The following is a 23,072-nucleotide window of genomic DNA, read 5'->3' on the forward strand; positions in this document are numbered from 1 at the left end:
GGACCCAGAGAACTCGTGAACCAGCAGGTCGTAGAACGAAGGAGGAAATTCCCCCAAATCAGAATTTCCATTGCTTTTCTCACCACCAGACGTGAAGGTAGGAACTGCGTAACTGCAAATAGGGTGCAGGTATCAAATTCTTAAAAGCAGGAAGTTCTTGCCAGCCCTCCTTTGGTCTACTACATCACTGAGCCCTCCTGTCTTGAATGGAAAACTCCAGAACAGTGATTCTCCAGCTCTACGGTCATCATTGATATGCAGGCAGGGAACTGTTGAGCCCCAGAGATTCAGATCCAGTAGGGTAGGCTCAGGGGTCCGTATCTAACAAGCTCCTTGCGTATTCCTGGAACCAGTGATTCAGGTACTAGAGTCTGAAAGCACTGCCTGGAACATGGAATCTGGGTCTCTTTCTTTACCAAAGTGAGCTCCCAAGGCAGCAGGTGTTAATAAGCAAATGCCCATGCAGAAAGCTGGGTTAGAACCAATGCCCCCCCCTCAGCCCTCCGTTGTGCTCCTGCATCTCCCTCCTCCCCCACAACCCAAATAATCCAAAACCTCATATTACAAAAATAAACCATGAGTGACACCCATCTGGTTCCATCCCAGAAAATGGATTTGCTGGGAAGGAAGTGCCACTTTCTTCTCTTCATTGCCTTTGTCACCATAGGTAATGGAGGAAGTAGGAAGTCCTTGACTACTTTGGAAGTCCACCAGTCCAAAGGAAGGGGAACAGCTGTCTTCACCTCTGCTGCTGTCCTGGCCCCATAGCTATCCCAGAACTTCTGAAGACAGCTTATTCAAATATAATGTATCATCTGAATGTTTTTGGCATCATACATTCATACCCCAAAGAAATGAAGGTTGCCTTTGCCTCTAGGATTCTGGAAGCATCATACCCTTCACTGGTTTTGGTGGGGCCCTACTTTAGAATCTTACCCAAGCAGAAATGACCTTTGTTGCCCATCCTCCCACGCCTGCGCTCTAATACCAGCTAGTGGTATATCCCTGAGTGGGGTCTGTGGTCTGTGTACCAGAATCACTATGGGAACTAATTTAAGATGCTGGATTTCTGGTCCCATTCTACCTCCTGATGGCAAGGTCTGAAAATCTGTAGTTTTTAAAAAGCTTCTTTGGGAATATTCATGTGTACTAAAGTTCAAGAATTTTGTCCTAAGTGACCATGGTTTGCTTCTACCTTATTCACCCACCTTGCAGGGAATTCTCACACTGTAAATAAAGGTATGATCAGAACATCCATCTTCCCTGAAGCTTGGCAGCAGCCTTCCATCTCTCTCTTATGTTTTTGCAGGTGACTCAAAAAGGGAGTTTATGGGGCACCTGGGTGGCTCAGTTGGTTAGTCATCTGTTTTTGGTTGGGTTCGTGATCTCAGGGTCCTGGGGTTGAGCCCCGTGTCAGGCTCCTTGCTCAGCAGGGAGTTTGGTTCTCCCTCTCCCTCTGCCTGTCTTCCCACTCATGCTCCCTCTCTCTTTCCTCAAATAAATAAATAAAATCTTTTTTAAAAAGGTAATAAAGAAAAGGAGTTTACTTGGGGTACCTGGGTGCCTCAGTCCATTAGGCATCCGACTCTTGATTTCGGCTGCAGCCCTGAACTTAGGGTCTTGGAATTGAGCCCCACCTCAGGCTTCAAGCTCAGCGGGGACTCCCCTTAAGATTCTCTCTCCCTCTCCCTTTGTCCCTCCCCCAACTCACACTCTGGTGCATGCACTCTCTCTCTAGCAAATAAATCTAAGAAAGAAAGAAAGAAAGAAAAGGAGTTTACTTGACTTGACAAACAACCTAGTGCAGGTTTCCTTCTTGTGTGTTGTTATAGTACTTTCTCTCCTAGACGAGGGTTGATGCTCCTGGAGGGCAGAAGCTATCTTCTGCCCCACCCTGCCTACGTTCTGGGCACAATGCCTACAACCTCATAAGTACATTGCCTGATTTGAATGTCCTGTCAACACTTGCCTCCAACTGCTCTCTCTTCAACATCTACAAATGATCCAAGAGGAAGTAAGTTCTGATGGTGAACGCTTGACCTTCATAAGCCCTTGTCTCCAAGCATTTTCTAGAGAAGACTCATAAAACTTCATCCACGCTTCTCACAGCCTATGAAATACAGATGGCTGCCCTATGTCTTCCGGCAGCACGCACACCTCTCCCTCCATACCTCCTGTACATCCAAAGGGACCTCCTGCATCCAAAGGGACCGATTTGTCCCAGTTTCTTGTTACCCCAAGTTTCTATTAAGGGTCACCCCATCACCACTCTGGCAGTCCATGAAGTGTTTTCATTTTGTTTTTGTTTTTTTTTTAATTCCTAGCATGCAGTAGTTTCTCTAAAGGGACAGAATCCAGTCTTCTCCCCATTTTAGCTAAGTTGCTAAACTGGGAGTTTACCAGTGGTGGTTTGTGAAGAAAGAACCAGATCCAAGGAGAGACATTCTTAGCTTGATTTTAATTATTGGTAGGAACTGCTTTTTTTTTTTTTTAAGTTTGTATCAGGGAAATTATGGTGAACACAAACATGGTATGGTGTGAAATCCCATCAAGCCAAAATGAAATTCTGTTGGCAGAATTCTGTCTTGTGGAACTCAACAAACAGTGTTTGGGATGGGAGGGCAGTGACTTTTAAAAGTTGTGGAAGGTCTTGAAGTAGGATTTTGAGTGATTAGCTTGTATCTTTTCCTTTGATTTACAGGGTACAGGGGTTAGTCAAGTGTGAGGTGAATGGAAATTACTTAATTTTTACAGAACAAACGTGTCAGTATCTGGTGCACGGCCAGAACTTCCAGTTAAGGTTCAAACCCTGGTTTGTCAAATGAAGATTTTCACATGGTGTTACCATGAGTACTTTCTGGTGTTACATTGTTTGAGTGGTCACTTACCATAAGACACTTCATTATAAACAGGTAAGTGTACTTTTGTGTAAACTAACTTCAACTTATACCCTAGAGGCAGTTAACCATCAATGACGGTGTCTACTCTGTAATCTACTTTCAAGAGGTCACTGTTAAGCACTATAAATGTTGTTACCAAAATCTACTCTGTAGAGGGTAATGGCTAGCATAATAAATGTTAGAAATAGGGGCGCCTGGGTGGCTCAGTGGGTTAAAGTCTCTGCCTTCAGCTCAGGTCATGGTCTCAGGGTCCTGGGATCAAGACCCACATTGGGCTCTCTGCTCAGCAGGGAGCCTGCTTCCCCACCTCTCTCTGCCTGCCTCTCTGACTACTTGTGATCTTTCTCTCTGTCAAAATAAATAAATAAAATCTTAAAAAAAAAGAAATGTTAGAAATAATTCATTGGAAGAATGAGTGCTGTGCAAGATAAGGTTGGCCAAACGTCATGTGAACAAATGCCCTTGCTTAGATGGGGCAGTAAATTCACTGAGCAAATTGGAAACCCACCCGGGGCCTAGAGATTCACTGTTTCTGTGTCACCTAGAATTCAACAACAAAAAAAGGAAATGGGCAAAGCAATTGAACAGGCATGCTACAGAGGATGCCCACATGACCACAAATCTATGAGAAGATCCTTAACTTAATAGGCATCAAGGAAATGCTATTTAAGACTACTGTGTACCCACCAGAATAGTTAAAATGAATATTGGCAAGAATATAAAGGAGCTGGGGCTCTCATACCTTGATGGGGGTGGGGTAAATCAGAGCATCCACTTTGCTGAACATATAATATCGTATGAGTCCTCACTTCCACCGCTAGGTATGGGTATCCAAGAGAAATATGTATGTGTGTTCACCAGAAGACATGCACCAGAGTATTCATAGAAACACAATTCCTAATAGCCCCAAGATGGAAATGACCTAAATATGTATCAACAGTAGAATGCCTTCTTCATCCCACCCTTCCAGTGCCTTCGGCTGGTGTCTATTTCTTAATATCACACAGGCTCAAGAATTTGCTTGATTTACAAGTGGAATTTCCATTAAATTCCAAACTCCTTGCAGACCTCCTCTTGACACTCTTTAAAATCCCTTATACTCAATTATCAATGAAGCATGAAGGGATGTGCTGGAACAACCCAGAAATGGTGGGGAGAACATGCCTGGTGAAAAAATTGCAAGCCCAAGAGAGAAGATATTTCATTATTCATTGCTATGTAGTCAACTGCCCCCAAATGAGTGGCTTAAACAAGAACCATGGACATATCTCACAATTCTGTGGATCTGCTGGGTTCAGCTGGTAGTTCTCTGGCTCCGCAAGTTACCAGCTGGTATATCTCACGTTTGACCAGGGCTGGAATGCCCAAGATGGATTTACCCAGTATCCGAGGAGGCTGGAAGGGGGCTGGAACTCTTTCTCCAGCTAAATGGACACACTTTGCATACAGTGACTCAGGGGTCCAGAGAGAGAAAGATAAAATCCCTAAACTCCTTACTGTCTAAGTCTAGAACTAATGCAGCATGACTTCTGCAACATATGATTGGTCAGAGCAACTCTCAAGGTCATCCAGGATTCAAGGGGAAGGGAAATAGGCTTTACCTCTTACAGGGATGGGAGCAGTTTTCTCAGAATCATCTTTGAAACACAATTTACCACAGGCAACAAGAGTAAGGGAGGGCAATCTGGATGGGGAACCTGGATTCAAGCCAAGCCTCCACCCCTCAAGATTACCTGGTTTTTCAGTGCCTCTGTTTCCCTCCTCCCCCGATAACATAGACAGCTTGGACTAGAAAGCTGTGACATTCCTCTCAGCTCTACAATTGTGGTTCCACAATCCACATAAAGACTATGCCTGGTAAGATCTTCAAGTCTTCCATCATTGGTGCCCCAAACCCTGCCTCCATGCCCCCCATAAAAATAATCCATAGAGTCTCTTTTTTGTTTTTTGGGTTTGTTTTTTTTTAAAGATTTATTATTTATTTTAGAGCAGGAGAGCGCTGTGAGTTGGAGGAGAGGAAGGAGGAGTGGGAGAAGGAGCAGAGAAGCAGACTCCCCGCTGAGCAGGGATCCTGAGATCATTACCTGAGCCCAAACTGACTGAGCCACCCAGGTGGCCCACTGTGGGGTCTGTTTTTGCCCATTTTCCATCCCAATTAAAACTTGAAGGTCTTGTTTAAAAACACCCACAGAGGGGCGCTTGGGTGGCTCAGTGGGTTAAAGCCTCTGCCTTCGGCTCAGGTCATGATTCCAGGGTCCTGGGAACGAGCCCCACACTGGGCTTGGCAGGGAGCCTGCATCCCTCTCTCTCTCTGTCTGCCTCTCTGCCTACTTACGATCTTTCTCTCTCAAATAAATAAATAAATCTTTTTTTTTTAAAAGAGGTTTAAAACTTCCAAATCAAAAGAGGATGAAAAGTTTATGCAAGGCAAATTTCAATTTCTTAGTGTGTTGAGAAGAATGAATCAAGAGGGATGATTGTTTTAGGCAGGTGTTTGCCTGTCATTTGAGGAAACCTTCCAGAATATGTTAATGCATTTTTCTCACTTAAAAGTAATGAAAGAAAGAAAAATAAATAAATAAATAAATAAAAGCAATGAAAGATATAAAGCATAACAAAAAATAAAATCACCCAAATTATCACCACACAGAAACAACCTGATTAAAAATTTTGTCTCTTCCCTTTATGTTGTTTTTTTTCTGTGTATGTTTGTGGCAGAACTTGGTTCTGGGGTCTGTATCTTTCCCAAGAAACTCCAGTAAACTCTGGCCAAGTAATTGGTTTGAGAAGGGGGCTTATACTAATTAATGATGTATAATGGGAATTTTGCCAGGAACTTTCTGGGAAGGATTCTCTGCTCTTAGAAAGACCTACACAAGGCAGGAACACATTTTCTGGCTTTGGACATTAGTGTGTGAGGAGTTAATGCCCAAAGTTGTTGACATGGGGAGGAACTAGTCCAACCTGTTGACAGGGCCAGAGCCAGAAAGATGAAATGGTTTGGGTTCATAGATCATTTGGAAAACCATCAGACTAGCCACCCAATTACTCCCTGGAGCTTCCCTTCCTCCAAGTTTCATGTTCTGAGAGATCGTTTATATCCTTTTCCTGTTTAAGTCACCTCTATTTATGATTTGCTATTACTGGCAACCAAAAACAATATCTTCACTGCTACCATGTATATAGAGTTGCATAAATGCATTTGAGAAAGTTTATTCCTTCACCCAACAAATAGTTTACAGGGATGCCCCACGCACTAGGCTTGAGTCACTCCGCACACACACTTTGGCTCTGCATTTCTCCACTTTACATTTTCTCTAGTCATTAAAAACTCTCTGAATATGTCATTTTAATGACTTCATTTTAATGGCTACTTTATTTAGTCATTTCCCTATTATCTGACATTTCAGTTGCTGAGGATTTTCATTATTAATAACAAAGATATGGTGAACATCAGTGTACATAATGAGTCATATTTCTGATATTTTGGGGGGACATATTTCTAAAAACAAACAAAAAAAAACAAAAAGATACAAAGGTTTTTAAGATGACTGAGACATTCCTAAATTGCTTTCAAGACAGTTTATGCCAATTTATATGTCTCTGTACAGCATTTGAGATTTTCTGCTGCATCTGAGGGCACTCATAATAGACATTTTTAAAAACATGTTTCTGGGGTTGCCCAGGTGGTTCAGTCTGGTCATGATCTCGGGGTCCTGCGATCAAGCCCCATGTTGGGCTCCCTGCTCAGTGGGGACTCTGCTTCTCCCTCTCCCAAATAAAAAAAAATAATTTTTAAAAATGTTTCTAGAAAGAATTGTGACTGAAGTCTATAGGACGCTTTTACCCAACCAATCAATGGCATAAAAAATGGGAGGGGAGCAAGGGCTGTCAATGAATAAAGGAGACTTAAAAGATATGAAACTTGGACCTTGCTGATGTCCTGATTCATAAAGATCTGTAAAAAGATATTTTTGAGAAATTTGAAAATGGCCTAGGTATTACTGGGTTTTAAGGAATTAGTGTTAATTTTATTAGGTGTAGTAGTGTGGTTATGTTGGGAAAATAAAGTTCTTATCTGTTACAGACCCATCCTTATTTTTTACATTTATTTTTCAAGCCCCAGCATGGGACTTGAACTCACAACCCTGAGATCAAGACCTGAGCTGAGATCAAGAGTCAGATGCTCAACTAAGTGAGCTACCCAGATGCCCCAGTGCATCCTTCTTAATGGATGAAATGGTGTGATGTCTGGGATTTACTTTCAAATACTCCAGCAAATCAAGAAGATGGGGTGGGATAGGAGAACCAGGATTGGCAAAATGTTAACAATTGTTGGAAGTAGGAAATGAGGGTTTATTATAGTATTCTCTCTACCTGTTGTATGTTTGAAAATAACATCATGCAGAGCTTTTCAGTGTTTTACCTTGGTTAATTTTTTTTTAACGGTGGTCAACAGAATAGACATAACATGCTGGGAGACTACAGGTCTGCTCTCTTTGTGGTTTAAATGAAAAGCTCTATTGGGGTTGACTAGGACCATGGCAGTCTCTAGCTGCTTCCTTCCTGGCCCCAAAGACACCAAGGAGCTTGGTTTGGTCCCAGGAGCTCCCCCAGGGGTCACATTGAAACAGACCTGAAATGGCTCAAGGGAGCCAGAATGAAGTGGACTGCCAGGCAAGCTTCCTTGGAGTCCTTGGACTCCAAACCAAACTCACGAACCCTTGGTCCTCAGTCAGCTAGCTCAAGCACTCCTAGACTCGGGTTGGACACAAATCAGATGACCTCAGGCTTGAAGCACAGAGAATAAATTATATACTGAAAAGCACCACCTGTGACAATCAGTTTCATTTGTGTGCCTGTGAAACACACGGAGACCAAAATGCATGGGGTGTAGCACATTTTTAAAACTGACTTAATTACATCACTTGTTGGGAAAGGCACACATACATTCAGAAACATGTGTTTTAGTAAATGAAAATTGTAGGGTTTCAGTATCTGATGCAAGCCAATCGCCTGATTTGGGTACTGGATTTGGCAGCCGCTGTGGTCTGGGTGTCTATGTAATGCATGGAATATAGACGCTTGGTTAATTTCCCTCCCTCGATTCTCTTGATGCTACACCTGACAGTGGCTGGCACTCACTCAGCACAGTCAGGTGGAAAGAGCACAAGAATGAGAGACAAACCTAGGTTCTAATTCTGGCTTTACACCTTTAGGCAAGTTACTTAGCTTCTGTAGTCGTCTTCTCATCTGTCAAGTGGGACTCCTAGACTAATACTAAACACCCAGCTCCCCAGCAAGGGTGCAAGGAGGCAGTGATACTTGTCAGAGAGCAGACCTTTGGTGATGATTGTGTCTTTTTCCCCCAAGAGGGACCTGGAAGGTTCTTATTTCCTGTTCCAGGCATCCCTAATGTTCAGTGTTATGGTGCTCAAAAAAGGGAAGGCTTTCTATGAAAAAAACCTGTGTTATGAGCTTCCACACTTTTAATCTTTGAGAGCAGTAGATGTTGTAGAAACCCTTCTCCCTGCAGACCATACGAGACTGCCTCCCAGTGCTTCCCCCGCACTCCCACGTAGGCCATTTGCTGTCGTTTTGCTGATTGAAAAGATGGCGGCTCCCAGTTCAATATGGTAGGTGATCAAAACTCATGGCCTCTCTGTTCTTTAATCAAATTGAATGCCTTAAAACCAAATAAACAAGACAGAATCTAGAAGTTTTAAATCCCTGGAACATGTCCTCACATCACCTAGATGTGTCATTCATTGGAAGTCCATTGACCAAGCTCGTCAGTTGGCTTTGGTCATGAACCGGTATGTCACTCATGCCAAGTAAGGTGACATTCAGGCTGCTGAAGCCTTTATTTTGGCCCTTGACTTTTCTATGCCTTGCTTTGTAGATAGCAGTTTGTTTGTCCTAGTCTGGATGTAAGGTTCCTTGAGGTCAAGGACCTTGTCCGGCTAATCATTGTATGGCCCAAAACACTTATTGCTGGCCCTTGAACTTCACAGGTGCTTAATAAATTACTGTTGTCAACTTTGGCTGAGAGCTATACCTAACTTCCCTATTCTCCCAGACTAAAATTATTAAGTCACCTCTAGGATCAGAAAGGAATATTTTGGAGAAGCAAACATTTGCCCATTTAAATCTTGTGCCACATGAGAAAGCTCTCCTCTGATTGTTAACAAGAACCTCCCCCTCCCCCTCCCTTGCTGTTTCTGGCTTTCCCCATTTTCAATGCCTTTATCCAGTTCCTGGAATATTATTGGGTCAATAAAAGGCCCTGGATAAATGTTTCTCTTTTTTTTCCTGCTTGTTGCCTCAGTTCTGCCTCCATTGATAAAAGTTGTGAGACCCATCTGGCCTTATGGCTTTGGGGCAAGGGCTCTAGCCTTCATTTTTCATTTCTTAGTGCAGAAAGATTTGCAATTTTCACTGCTTCACTGAGCCAGAGGAGGTGTCCCAACATCCGAGGATAACCAGGAAGTACTCGACACCTTGGCTCTCCTCAGTGTTCTTTGGCCTGGGAGAGAAAGACATTGCTCTCAGCTCAGTCATTAAACTCAGTCAGTTTTTTCTAAATTCTCCACTCTTACAACCACCTTGTTACAGCTTGAGCTTGAGGATAAGAATGAAAGATACTAATCAGAGAGAACACAGCAAAGACAGAAGTATTTCTCTTTTTTTAAAGATTTATTTATTTATTTGAGAGAGGCAGGGGAGTGGGGTGGGAGCAGAGGGAGAAGGAGAGAGAATCTCAAGCCGGCTCCACACTGACCATGCAGCCCAACACAGGGCTTGATCTCACCACCCTGAGATCACAACCTGAGCTGAAACCAAGAGTCAGATGTTCAACTGACAGAGCCCCCCAGGTGCCCCAAGACAAAATATTTCTTTACATAATGAAGATACCTAATAAGTGAAACCTGCAGTGCCAACAGTTGCAGAGCGAGTTCCCAGAGAAGAGGTGAGGCTCTACTTTTCTCTCTACCTTTAGGGTCCATAACCATAACTTCCAATGGAAGTATCTCTAGCCCTTCGCTTCTTCCTTACCACATCATCCTGTCCCGTCCAGCTAAAAAGCTAGATTCACCATCTTCCTCCAGTCTTCTGGTTATAGGCTGTTAACAGGGTCTACTCGTGTAGACCCTTCTGGGTTGTGGAAGGAAAATCAAATTGAATTGAAAAAGCAGATGGTAACACAGTATGTATAGCTAGGTGTTTGGGAAGGGTGACCCCTTGGCTCTCTGCCCAAGGACAGCAGGAGGTCATGACCCCAGAAAGCCCACACACAGCAAGGTCTGACCTGATCACTTCCCAGCATGCACTGGGAAGCAGCCATGGGCAGCTGTGGCAACGAAGTAAAGTTTTGGCTTGGGGACAAGTAGGTTGTCATCAGGAAAGAGGATAAGGTTGAGTCCACAAGATCCCAGTGATGGGGCCCAAGTTAGGAACCTGAACTTGATAATAAAGAAAAAATGGAAACAAGAAGGTTTGGTTTGAATGAAAGGCTGAACCTAGGGAGGCAAGCTCAGTACTTATTTTTTGAATGGCATTTGTATTCAGAGTCTTTGATGCCCGTCCCCTCAAACAGATCAGACTTCTTGTGGTTACAGAATCATTTGCTTAGAAGGATTCCATGTTCCTCGGGGTGAGCTGACCCCAAGCACCACTCAGTGAGAAACACCGAGTGAATCACTGTTCTTCTCTTTTTCTTGGTGTTCTTAGTGATGCCTATTGTCCTGGAGGTGGTATTCTTAGCAACATGTCTGTGTGCATGGGTAGAAAGGTCGAGAAGGTAGAAATTGTGAGCAGTAAGAGGTAAAGGCAAGAGAGATGTTTTCTATTTGATCAAACCATAAAAATCAACACCTCAGTGTTCACTCCCAAAAATAGAAGGTATATGTTTGAAGAATTTTGTTCAAAAGATGAGAACATCTTGAACAAATTTCTCATTTCTACAGATGCTAGGATTGGCTGTTTCTCTACCTTGAACACCTACTATCACCACCACCACCACTACAGACACACACACACACACACACACACACCCCTCTCCTTGCCTGCCTAACTCCTCTGTAGCTTTCAAGTATCCCTGCTTAGTCTTTCTAGAACCTCAAGTCTGAGAAGGGTTCCACTCTTGGCTGCTGCCATAGGACACTGTACTTCCTCCAGCACAACACCTACACAGTGTAGTAATCACCTCAGTAGGCTAGAGCTCCATGAAGGCAGGGACCAGATCTGGCTTTTTTACAGTTCAATCCCTAGTTCCTGGAATGGCACCGAATAAGTATTTATGCAATAAATAAATTATGCTGAGTCTCTGTGTAAGCCGATTTTCTGTATGAATCTTTGTCTGAACGGTGTCTGCTGAGTATGGTTGTTCGGGTTGTGTACTGTATAGGACATCTAGCCGAGTCCGGAGGGGAGGCTTGAGATCCAGCTCACATTCTCATCACCCAGACATTTTTTTGCTGCCTGTATCCACCTGGAGGAAGATGTGCCTTTTTCTGATTTACACAGTGGCCCCGTACAAGCTTTCAACAGCGCAGCTCTGAACAACACTGAGTGTCTTCAAAAGGAAATGAGAGCTCTCCCCTTTGTTCCTAGAAAGGCTAGGAGTGAGTACTTTTATGAAGCTGTTTCTTCAGGTCCCTTGCCGACCATGACAGCTAAGACCCTGACTGCGTTCCCTCACTCTTCTCTCCTCTGATTTTTGTCTCCTGCAGGGTTTGGGATGACAACTCCAGCGACAGTAGGAGGAAAAATCTTTCTGATCTTTTATGGTCTCATTGGGTGTGCAAGCACCATCTTGTTCTTCAACCTCTTCCTGGAGCGCCTCATCACCGTCATCGCCTACATTATGAAGTCATGCCACCAGCGGCAGCTCCAGAGGCGAGGGGCCCTGCCCCAGGACAGCCTGAAGAACCCCGGCAGGAGCGAGGCAGATAGCTTGGCCGGCTGGAAGCCCTCCGTGTACTATGTGATGCTGATCCTCTGCGTGGCCTCACTCCTCATCTCCTGCTGTGCCTCAGCCATGTACACCTCCATCGAAGGCTGGAGCTACTTTGACTCACTCTACTTTTGCTTTGTGGCCTTCAGCACCATTGGCTTCGGAGACTTTGTCAGCAGCCAGAACGCCCAGTATGACAGCCAAGGTCTCTACCGCTTCGCCAACTTCATGTTCATCCTCATGGGCGTCTGCTGCATCTACTCCTTGTTCAATGTCATCTCCATCCTCATCAAACAGTCCGTGAACTGGATCCTGAGGAAAATGGATGGGGGGTGCTGTCAACAATGCCAGAGGAAACTCCTCCCATCACGGAGGAATGTGGTCATGCCAGGCAATGTCCAGAACAGATGCAACATCTCCATAGACACGGACGGGGTGATGGACAGCGACACAGATGGGCGCCGACTCTCAGGGGAGATGATCTCCATGAAGGACTTCTTGGCCGCCAACAAGGTCTCGCTGGCCATTCTCCAGAAGCAGCTGTCGGAGACGGCCAACGGCTGCCCGCCCCAGGCCAGCGTGCTGTCCCGGGACAACGAGTTCTCAGGCGGGGTGGGGGCCTTTGCGATCATGAACAACAGGCTGGCAGAGACCAGTGGGGACAGGTAGGAGAGAGGACTGGACACTGGGCGTGGGGACCGGGAGAGTGGACACACTGGAGCTGTCCCATCACCCTCTGAAAACCCAGCCATAGAAAGCTTTTCTCCTCTAAGGTCTAAATCGGTCCTAAGAATGACTCACCAAAGCAGCCCAAGACCTTGGCCCTGTTCCTTTACCCATATGCCTCCAGGATTTGAACTGCCGAAGGGAGGGAGGGTTGAAGTAAGCCTCTGTTTCCTGCTGCTCTGTTCTTCATTTGGAAATAAAAATCCCAAACGAAGGTTATCCCTTTCCTATGGAGTCCTGATTCTGTGAAACCAGATTCTCCACCCTTCCCAGCCCCTTCGAACTAGTGGGGGGAATGTCTCACCTGGCATCTGGGACCTAGGCTTCCTTCAGAACAGATTCGTCCCCAGTGGCACAGATAGGGAAGTCACCTGTTCTATTCACTGTGTCTGCTTCTCTGCTTTTTGCTTTTCCTTTCTCTTATTGTTAAGATCTTAATGCTGGGCTAAGGTGTCTGTGGGACCTCCGTATGGTAAGAAAACTGAATTCAGCTTCAGACCTTGAAACTGTAGCCGAGTAGTGGAGAGACGCACTATTGTAATGAAAGAATATAGCTTACTGTTCTCCCTCCAAATGGTCACAGAGCCCCTGTCGGGTTTGTTTTGTTTTGTTTTGTTTTTTTTAACCAGGGCTTGGGGCCTATTGCAGAGATAATGGCTGACTATTTACTAGAACTGAACGTTGAATAAATCCTCGCTTTATTAACTAAGATGACATGAGTGCTCCTTATGGACGGTGGGGCTTCGGGGCGGGGAGTACCTAATTAAACGGGCATTTATTGTGCTCAGAGAAAAAGGAAACTCCAAGAAATTAATGCTTAGGGATACGAGCATCATCTTGGCTTCTCGGCTGGAGAAACATTCTAGGCCAGATAAGAAAATTTGGCTTCTCTTGTCCTTTGTTTCTGTTCTGCCTTCTGGGATTGTAACAAGTCTAGTTACATAACCTCCAGAGCCAGTCAAATGTCCATGCTGGGAACAAAGGCTGTTGATCTTCATATATTCAGGAGAGAACCTTTTGAGGTTTGGGAGCAACGTTAATAAGAGGTAGTTGTTGATTTTATAAGATAAGGATGGTACACGCAGCTATTTTAGAAATGAAGAAGGTCGGGCCTCAGGAGAAAAGCAAGCAGAGAACTACGTCTAACGAAACCGAGATAAGCAAAGAGCATTAGAGCCGGGAGGACCTTGGGAACCATCCCATACAACTTTCTTGTGTTTTAGACACAAGAACTCGGAACTCTTCAGGCTGACAGTGAACACCCAGGGGAACCCAAGTGTCCTGACGGGGACAGCCAGGCTCGTCACCCATGTTTCACACAACTTCAGAGCCCTCCTCTGCTCTCTCTTCGGCTGAGTTGCCTTTTCTTCTAGCTGGCAAACCCAAATATTTTCTTTACAATGCCAAAAGTATGCAAGAACAGGGGTCTAATAAGCAGCAGCCCTGGGCTTTGAACAAAGGGCAGTGCAGATCCAAAGTCAGAGATCTTCATGACTTACCTTGTATTTCTATTAAAGGGAGGCATTCTGGAGCTATTCCAAAGCCCTCAGGAAGAACTTCAGGTTGCAAACCAAGCTCCCCAGGGGCTCTGCCCTGCTCGAAGCACCATGGGGATAGGGAGAGGATCTGGGTCCCTGTTCTGGGAGATTTCTTGATCTCCACATACCTGGTACAGGGACTGACACAAAGGTCCTTGCTTCTCCGACCCATGTCCCTAGACCTCAGGGGTGTGCCTGGGGGCCAAGGATCATGGGTGTAAGTGAGTGTCATCTTCCTAGAAGGTCAGTGTACTAAATGATTTTGGCAGAGAGATGGAGTATCAAAACACGTGCCTCTATTTAAATAGGATCCAAAACTGGAATAAACTTCTGAGTTAGCCCTGAAAAAGTTTTTTGAACTTTCATTTTCTCAGGGAGTCTTCTCAAGGTCTTGGAGAATGAGTTTATTTTTGCTCAGGGTTGAGGTTCCCTGGTGGAAACACTTGAGAACCAGTGTAAGGAGTGAAGTGTGGCACATTTACAACGGATGATGGGAATAACATTTGCCCCCCAAAATGGCAAACTAGGAATTTATGTATTTAAGCCTCTCTGTAGTTATTCTTAGGCATGAACAGTTCACAAGGGAATTTCTAGGTAGTAATATAAAACTGGAGTTCAAAATCCAGAGCCCACAAATCCTTTAACATTGTTGCCTATGTACAGGAACCCCTTGGAGGTACTGGGGGTTAGTTTCCAGAACTCCACAATACAGTAAATACTGAAATAAAGCCAGTCAAAGGAACTTTTTGGTTTCCCTGTACAGATCAAAGTTGTGTTTACGACATACTATCATACATTAAATATGCAATGGCATTTGTCATTTTCAAAAGTACATACCCTAATTTAAAAATACTTTATTGCTGGGGCACCTGGGTGGCTCAGTGGGTTAAAGCCTCTGCCTTCAGCTCAGGTCATGATCCCAGGGTCCTAGGATCAGGCCCTGCATCGGGCTCTCTGTTCATTGGGGAGTCTGCTTTCCCTTCTCTCTCTCTGCCTCCCCCTCTGCCTACTTGTGATCTCTGTCTGTCAAATAAATAAATAAAATAGTTTAAAAAATACTTTATTGCTAAAAATGCTGACTGTCATCTGAGCTTTCAGCGAGTTATAATCTTTTTGCTGGTGGAAGTTCTTGCCTCGATGTCAATGGCTAGTGGCCGATCAGGGTGGTGGTTGCTAAAGGCTGGGGTGGGGGGGGGGTTCCTGTGACAATTTCTTAAAAAGACAGCAATAAAATATGCTGCATTGATTGACTCTTTTTTCACAAATGATTTCTCAATGGCGCGTGATGCTGTTGGATAGCATTTTACCCACAGTAGAGCTTCTTCCAAAACTGGAGTCGTTCCTCTCAAACCCTGCTGCTGCTTTCTCAACTGTTTCTGAATGCTTTGTTGTTATTTGAACAAGCCTTGGTGTCTTCACCAGGAATAGATTCCATCTCCAGAAACAACTTTCTTTGTTCATCCATAAGAAGCAACTCTTCATCCATTAAGGGTCTTTTGTTATTTTTTTTAATAGACTTTATGTAGTTTTAAGTAAGCTCTACACCCAGTGTGGGGCTTGAAGTCATGATGCTGAGATCAAGAGTCACCTGCTGTACCAACTGAACCATCCAGGTACCCTTCATCCATTAAAATGAGATTGCAACAATGCAGTCACATCTTCAGGCTCCCCTTCTAATTCTGGTTCTCTTGCCAATTCCACCTCTGTACTCAGAACACACCCAACGTCTATCGATTAAGTTCGCCATCTTCTATGGGCACGGTTTGCGGCACCCTTAGACAATTACAATAGTAACATCAAAGATCACTGATCACAGATCATCCTTACAAAAATAATAATAAAAAGATTTGAAATAGTGCAAAGATTACCGAAATCTGACACAAAGACACTCAATGAACAAATGCTGTTGGAAAAATGGCACCAACAGACTTGCTCAATGCAGGGTTGCCACAAACCTTCAACTGATTAAAAAAAAAAGTGAAATCTGGGGCCCCTGGGTGGCTCGATTAGGAGTCTGACTCTCTGTTTCGGCTGAGGTCATGATCTCAGGGTTGTGAGACTGAGTCCCATGTCAGGCTCCACGCTCAGCGGGGAGTCTGCTCAAGATTCTCTCTCTCCCTCTGCTCCTCCCCGCCACATGCATTCTCTCTCTCTCTCTCTCTCACTCACTAAAAATAAAAATAAATAAATATTTTTTTAAAAGCACCATGATATCTGCAAAGGTAAGAAAGTAAGGTGTGGTACAATGAGGTGTCCTATACACACAGACATCATAGGGAGCACATGCATGTACATACATGTACATTTTCCTGCATACTCAACTTTACTGTTTTCTTCATGTTTCCAAGGCGTCCTTCCATCTTCCCTAGAGTTAGAATGTTTATTGCTATTTCCTCTTGTCACCTTTGTCCCCACACTGCCTGTCTCTAACCTTCCTTATCAATTCTCTCTGTCCCCTTCTCTGGACTGTGTCACATGGCCTCCCCATCAGAAATCATGTTCCTCTGCCCTTACAGCTTACTGGCCAAGAGGAGAGTGACTGTTTGCAGAAGGCATTGAAATTGGCCCGAGTCCTTCGGTTTGGGAGCTCAGAGTCTCCCCTGAGTGATGAAGGGACCCATTGACTCGACATCCAGGAAGCTTTTGGGCTTCATCCATGGCTGGGCTCACAGCTAGCCTGTCTTGAGTTCTCTTTGATGCTATGATCATGAACTGGCCTTTCATGAGGAGGCCTCAGAGCCAAGACATGGAGTGTCTCATAGGACCCTCCCCCCATATCATTGACACAAGTTTGGGGGTATTTCCATACTGCCTGAAATGTTATCTTCTTAATGTTTTAATCAGTTCTTAATTAATTTTATCTTAAAAAGAAATTTTAAAAAATTTAAAAAGAAATTTGTCTCACTAACTAAATGGGGGGCTTTTATCACTTGCTATAAATAGAAAATACAGCCACTGTAAAAATCAATAAAATGAAGACAAAACTATGTTATTAAATTCTAGCCAGATCCTGTATCCTAGAGAAAACTCTAAGCTGGAGACCTTTTCTCTTGGTTACAAATGCAGACTGGCAAGTGTGGGGGAGGTGTGAAAGACACTAGCACCAAACAGAATTTGTAGTACAACCACAAGGACTGGAAGAGTATGAGAAAGGGGATAACTTCCTCACTATGTGCTTTGATGTGAATTCATTCCAAGCCTGAGGGCCCCTAAAATCATTTCATCCTCACCCAAATCATTGGTGCACATCCCACATTGGGGGCTACATAGAAGTCACAAAGTACAGTAGTTTCTGATGTGAGGCTAACATCATAGGGAAGGAGAGTTCTTGGGTTTGAACACCTGCCCATGGACACCAGTTCCAGTGTGAGAGAGGGTGGGCGAGTCTCCCTGTGCCCCAGTCCCTTTGCACCTGTGATGCGGAAATGGTAGGAACATTGGATCAAATGAAGTGATTCTCAGGGCAGGGCATTGTGGCCTCTCAGGAGCTACCAAGGCAGTGGGCACTGGCTGTCCACATGCTGGGGGAACTGCAGACAGGGATGGGGAGGACATTAAATCCCACAATGAAGGATTTTATTTTGTTTTTGTGCTGACATCCTCAGCTTACCACACCGTACTTTACTCATGGCTTTTGAGTATTAAATGACATCACTCTTGGTGATGGTTTTATACTAAACCAAAAGACCCTACCAACTTTATTTCTGTTCCACTGAGTCCTTTCATTTCAGAATTCACTGAGCTAATTGTATGATTTGAAACAGTAAAATGTTTGGGGAAAGCTGTAATATTAGTATCTTGTATATTGCTAGAACTTTATGGTTGTCAAGACTTATTCATGCACAATTGTAATATTTTTACCTCCATAACCATAATGTTACATAGGCAGAGCACTTGTCTTCAAATGGCTTTTAATCTTTTCTGAAATAAGAGGGATAAATAATCACACTTTACATAAAAATTAGCTGGGCTTCAGATAACAGACAGGAGAATAAGCTTTAAAATTACACAGACTGGGGGCGCCTGGGTGGCTCAGTGGTTTAGGCCTCTGCCTTCGGCTCGGGTCATGATCCCAGCGTCATGGGATCGAGTCCCGCATCGGGCTCTCTGCTCAGCAGGGAGCCTGCTTCCCCCCCTCTCTCTGCCTGCCTCTCTGCCTACTTGTGATCTCTCTCTGTCTATCAAATAAATAAATAAATAATCTATTTTAAAAATCATTTTAAAATTACACAGACTGGATTTGAGTTTTAGCCTTTTCATTTTCCAGCTGTAAGACCTTGAAAATTATTTAATGTTTGAAAGCCTAGTTTCATCTGCAATGTGGGAATAGTTGAATCTGCATCACAACATCACCGCAGCAGATAAACGGAATGATCTAGGTCTGGGCTCTCATTATGTGGTTCCTAAGCCCCTTGAGGGTAAAGAGGATATGTTACAACATTCCAGAAGCCAAAGAATAAGCAAGATTGACTTCTAGAAGAGCCCCGTTTATTCCAAGATTTGGGAAGAAAAGGAAGTTTCCTTTGTTTTAATTAATTTAATACAGTCTTTTATGATCAAGTGGGATTTACCCCTGAAATGTAAGGATGGTTTAACATTTACAAATCAATGAATGTGAAACACCACATGAATAGAAAGTACAAATCAAAAGATTATCTTGATAAACGCAAAAAAAAAAACCCAACTTGACAAAACAAATCATCCTTTCATTATAAAAACACGCAATAAATTGGATATAGAAGAAATATACCTCAGCATAACAAAGGCCATATATGAGAAGCCCGCAGCCTACCATCATACTCAACAACAAAAGATTGAAAGCTAATCCTCTAAGATCAGGAACAAGACAATGTTTCCCACTCTCACCATTCCTGTTTAACATAGTACTGGGAGTTCTAGCCAGAACGATTAGGCAAGAAAAAAAATGCATCCAAATCAGAAAGGAAAATGTAACATTGTCTCTATAGGTGATATGATCTTATATGTAAAAAACCTAAAACTACACACACATACACACACACTAGTAGAACTAGAATAAGTAAACAAATAAATAAAATCTTTAAAAATTAAAAAAACAAAAACAAAAACAATCCTCATTGGTGATTTTGATGTGCAGCCAAGTTGAGATCTGCTAGGCAGCTTATTATCTTGAGTTTCAGAAAGTATTATATCTTATTGATAATGATCTAATGAGAACAATACTTTACTTGGCATAATCTTTCATACTTTATGAAGAATTTCCATGTGTTCCATGAGTCCTTTAATTCTGACAATAGTCCTGTGAGGAAGGCATCCCCATTTCCACTTTGCTGATGAGGAAAGTGAGTCTTAGGGAAATTTAATGACTTGGTGACATGTGTGGGCCTCTGTTCCTAGATGTAGAGATTGGAAGGAGCATCACTCCTGGACAAACAACGAAAAAGAGCTGGATTAATTACAAATTCACCATTTTTGAGGAAACTGTTGGTGAGCTAAGGTTGTAGAGCAACCAACTGCCTCAAAATATGAGGAGAAACAGGCATCTGCAGAGAGGGAGGAATCGCAAGACTCACGTGGGGCAGAAGAGTTTAGAGTAAGAATGAATTATGGGTAATTATGAATTGATGAGTGCAGCCTCGTGGGACAGTGTGAGGCCTCGGAGAGCCATCGTAATTGGGAACCTACACCTTCTTGTAGGTCTTTTCTCCATAAACCTCACTGGGCACTCAGAAAAAAATCCAGAATGAGCTCATCCAGAATGAGAAAATCCAGAAAGTGTCCATGATGGTGCAAACCTGGGGAACAGAATGGCCACCATGTAGGAAAAGAGACTCTACCAGGACCTTGTTCTCCTATTTTTTCTAAGGAGCAAAAACTTTAGGGAGAGGAGGGACAGGCAACAAAATCTGCTTCCTTTGGGCACTGGCGAAAATTTATTGCAGCTAGGAGTGGAGAATGGGGGGGGGGTCCCTGCTCCTGGGGGAAAGGCAGGAGTATGTGCAGCACCAAGAGCTAAGCTCAAGGGACAGGCAGAAGGCAGAAGACCATGCCCCAACACCCGGGACACAGCGCCTACCTAAAACTAAGGCTGAATTGGAACAATAGAAATACTCCCAACATCCTCCCTACCAAGCTAACAAACTGCAGATAACAAGTAACAGCAGAACAATGCTGAGAGGATAAGAGTGTACCAAGAACCCCTCTCTGAGACACAGTGCAAGGGCAAAAGCTCCCTCCCACAGACAGTGCTCTGGCAAATCCAGTTACATCCTACGCATAAGATATTGCTGTGGGAACATGAAGCCCAAGGTGCACGGAGGGTAACTAATGAACCTCAAATCCAGCCCAACTCCCAAATAGATGAATTCGAATATCCACACTAAGTGTTTATCAGTAGGAAAGGCATGCTCATACATGGGCACACAAACTCTTCACGCTGGTCTTTGCTGACATACACAAGATGTCAGCTTTCAACAACAACAATAAAAAATTACGAGGCATGCAATTAAAAACATGCTCCAGAAACAAAGCAGTCATTGGATCCAGACTTAGACTTGAAACAGATGTTGGAAACACCCTGGTAGGTGTTTCCATGATTATAATGACCACAATTGGTATGTTAAAGGTGCAAAAAAGAAAAAGTGTGCATCATGCAAGAACTGAAGGGTGATTTCAGTGGATGGAAATGACTAAGACAGAATCAAGTGGAAATGCTAGAAATATAAAACTTAGTAAGAGAAATGAGTAATGCCTTCCATTGGCACATCAGTCGACTGACCTAGCCAAGAAGAGAATCCAGGAACTTGAAGATAGGTCCATAGAAATTACCAAACTAAAACAAAGAGATGAAAGAGTGAAAAGTTAACAAAACATGATATCCAAGAGCTTTGGGACAATATCAAATGGACTAGCACACAAGTAACTGGAATCCAAGGAGAAAAGAAAACAGAGCAGAAGAAATATTGGAAGAAAAAAATAGCTGAGAATTTTGCAAAGCTAATGACAGAAACCAAGGTCCAAGGAGCTCACAGATTGCCTAGCAGGTAGGATTCATAATATATCCCCCACCACACACACATGCCACATATACCCAGGCATATCACACTTAAATTGCAGAAACAAAAGGGAAAGAAGATCATAAAAGCAGCTGAAGGGAAAAAAAAAAAGAACATTGCATTCACAAGAACAAGATAAGAAATAGCAGACTTATCATTAGAAACCATGCAATTCATAAGACCATAGGGTGACATCTTTGAAGAAGATGTGATCCATATGTACAATGGAATATTACTCAGTCATCAGAAAGGATCAACACCCAATGTTTGCATCAACGTGGATGGAACTGGAGGAGATTATGCTAAGTGAAATAAGTCAAGTAGAGAGAGTCAATTATCATGTGTTTTCAGTTATTTGTGAAATATAAGGAATAGCATGGAGGATTAGGTGAAGGAAGGGAAAAATGAAGGGGGAGAATAAGAGGGAAAGATGAACCATGAGAGACTATGAACTCCAGGAATCAAACTGAGAGTTTTAGAGAAGAGGGAGTTGGGGGAATGGGTGAGCCCAATGATGGGTATTAAGGAGGGCATGTATTTGCATGGAGCATTGGGTGTTACACACAAACAATGAATCTTGGAACACTCCATCAATAACTAATGATGTGCTGTATGATGATTAACATAACAATAAAAATCTAAATAAATAAAAATAGTGAAATAAAATGCTGAAATTTTTTAAAAGTACACTTTTTTAAAAAAAGATTTTATTTATTCATTTGACAGAGAGAGATCACAAGTAGACAGAGAGGCAGGCAGAGAGAGGGGGAAGCAGGCTCCCTGCTAAGCAGAGAGCCCCATGCGGGACTTGATCCCAGGACCCTGAGATCATGACCTGAGCCAAAGGCAGCGGCTTAACCCACTGAGCCACCCAGGTGCCCTAAAAGTACACTTTTGATACAGAGTTTTATATTCATCAAAAATATCTTTCAGGGGAACCTGGGTGGCTCAGTGGGTTAAGCCTCTGCCTTCGGCTCAGGTCACGAACTCAGAAAAAAAAAAAATATCTTTCAAAAATGAGGGAGAAACAAATACTTTCTCAAACAAAAACTGAGAGAATTCATTGCCAGCAAACCCAGCCTTTAAGAAATGTTGAAGAACTTTCTTTAACATTTTTAAATAATAGGGGAGAAAGAACAACTCTTCCATATGGAAGAATTCCAGTTAATAAACATAGAAGGAATCAGGAAAATAGAGAATTAACCTTTAGAACCTAAGAGTAAGGCTCACCCAGGCAAGATCCAATGTTGATGCTAAAGCTAATGATGTAAATGTTGAAGCAGAATCAGGATATTTATAGTCTGAAAGGATCACCACCAAAATATTTAGTAATTACAAAGAGAAAAATGGTAGCTTTCCAATGGAGAGTTCTGGAAGATACCAGATTAATGAAGGGAGCAAAATTAACAGCCGCAACAGTACGTAACAATGTCAGGTACCACTGAAAGGACATACTGAGAAGGGCACAGCATTCTGGGGCATCCTTCACACTGACCCCAGTCTACTCAAGAGAAAACATCAGACAGACCCAAACGGAGGGCCATCTACAAAAACGAGAAACAAATCTTCAAAAGTCTCAAGCTCACAAAACAGAAGACAAGATGGAAGAATTGGTTGCTTTTGTTGTTTAGTTTTGTTTTGTTTTTCAATATTTTATTTATTTATTTGAGAGGCAGAGAGAGAGAACAAAGCAGGGGAAGGGTTAGAGGGAGAGGGGGAAGCATACTCCCCGCTGAGCAGAGAGCCTGATGCGGGGCTGGGTCCCAAGACCCTGAGATCATGACTCGTGCTGAAGTCAGACACTTGACCGACCAAGTTACCCCAGTGCCCCTGATGAATTGTTATAGATTTGGGGGAGCGTAAGGATTCATGGCGACTAAACACAGTATAGGATCCTGGAGCCTAACAAGGACATTCA

General features: G+C 43.3%; 1 protein-coding gene across 1 annotated transcript in view; it reads left to right on the top strand.

Annotated features, from left to right (window-relative positions):
- The window catches only part of KCNK13 (potassium two pore domain channel subfamily K member 13), a 105,794-nt gene extending 92,503 nt beyond the window's left edge, over nt 1–13,291 (top strand). Inside the window, exon 2 of the mRNA XM_044229812.1 lies at nt 11,633–13,291. Within this exon, the coding sequence (XP_044085747.1) occupies nt 11,633–12,525 (893 nt within the window). The 3' untranslated portion in view covers nt 12,526–13,291. The remainder of the gene's footprint in view (nt 1–11,632) is intronic.
- The last annotated feature ends 9,781 nt before the right edge of the window (nt 13,292–23,072 follow it).

The sequence above is a fragment of the Neovison vison genome, chromosome 13, assembly GCF_020171115.1.
Source record: "Neovison vison isolate M4711 chromosome 13, ASM_NN_V1, whole genome shotgun sequence".
Taxonomy (NCBI): Eukaryota; Metazoa; Chordata; class Mammalia; order Carnivora; family Mustelidae; genus Neogale; species Neogale vison.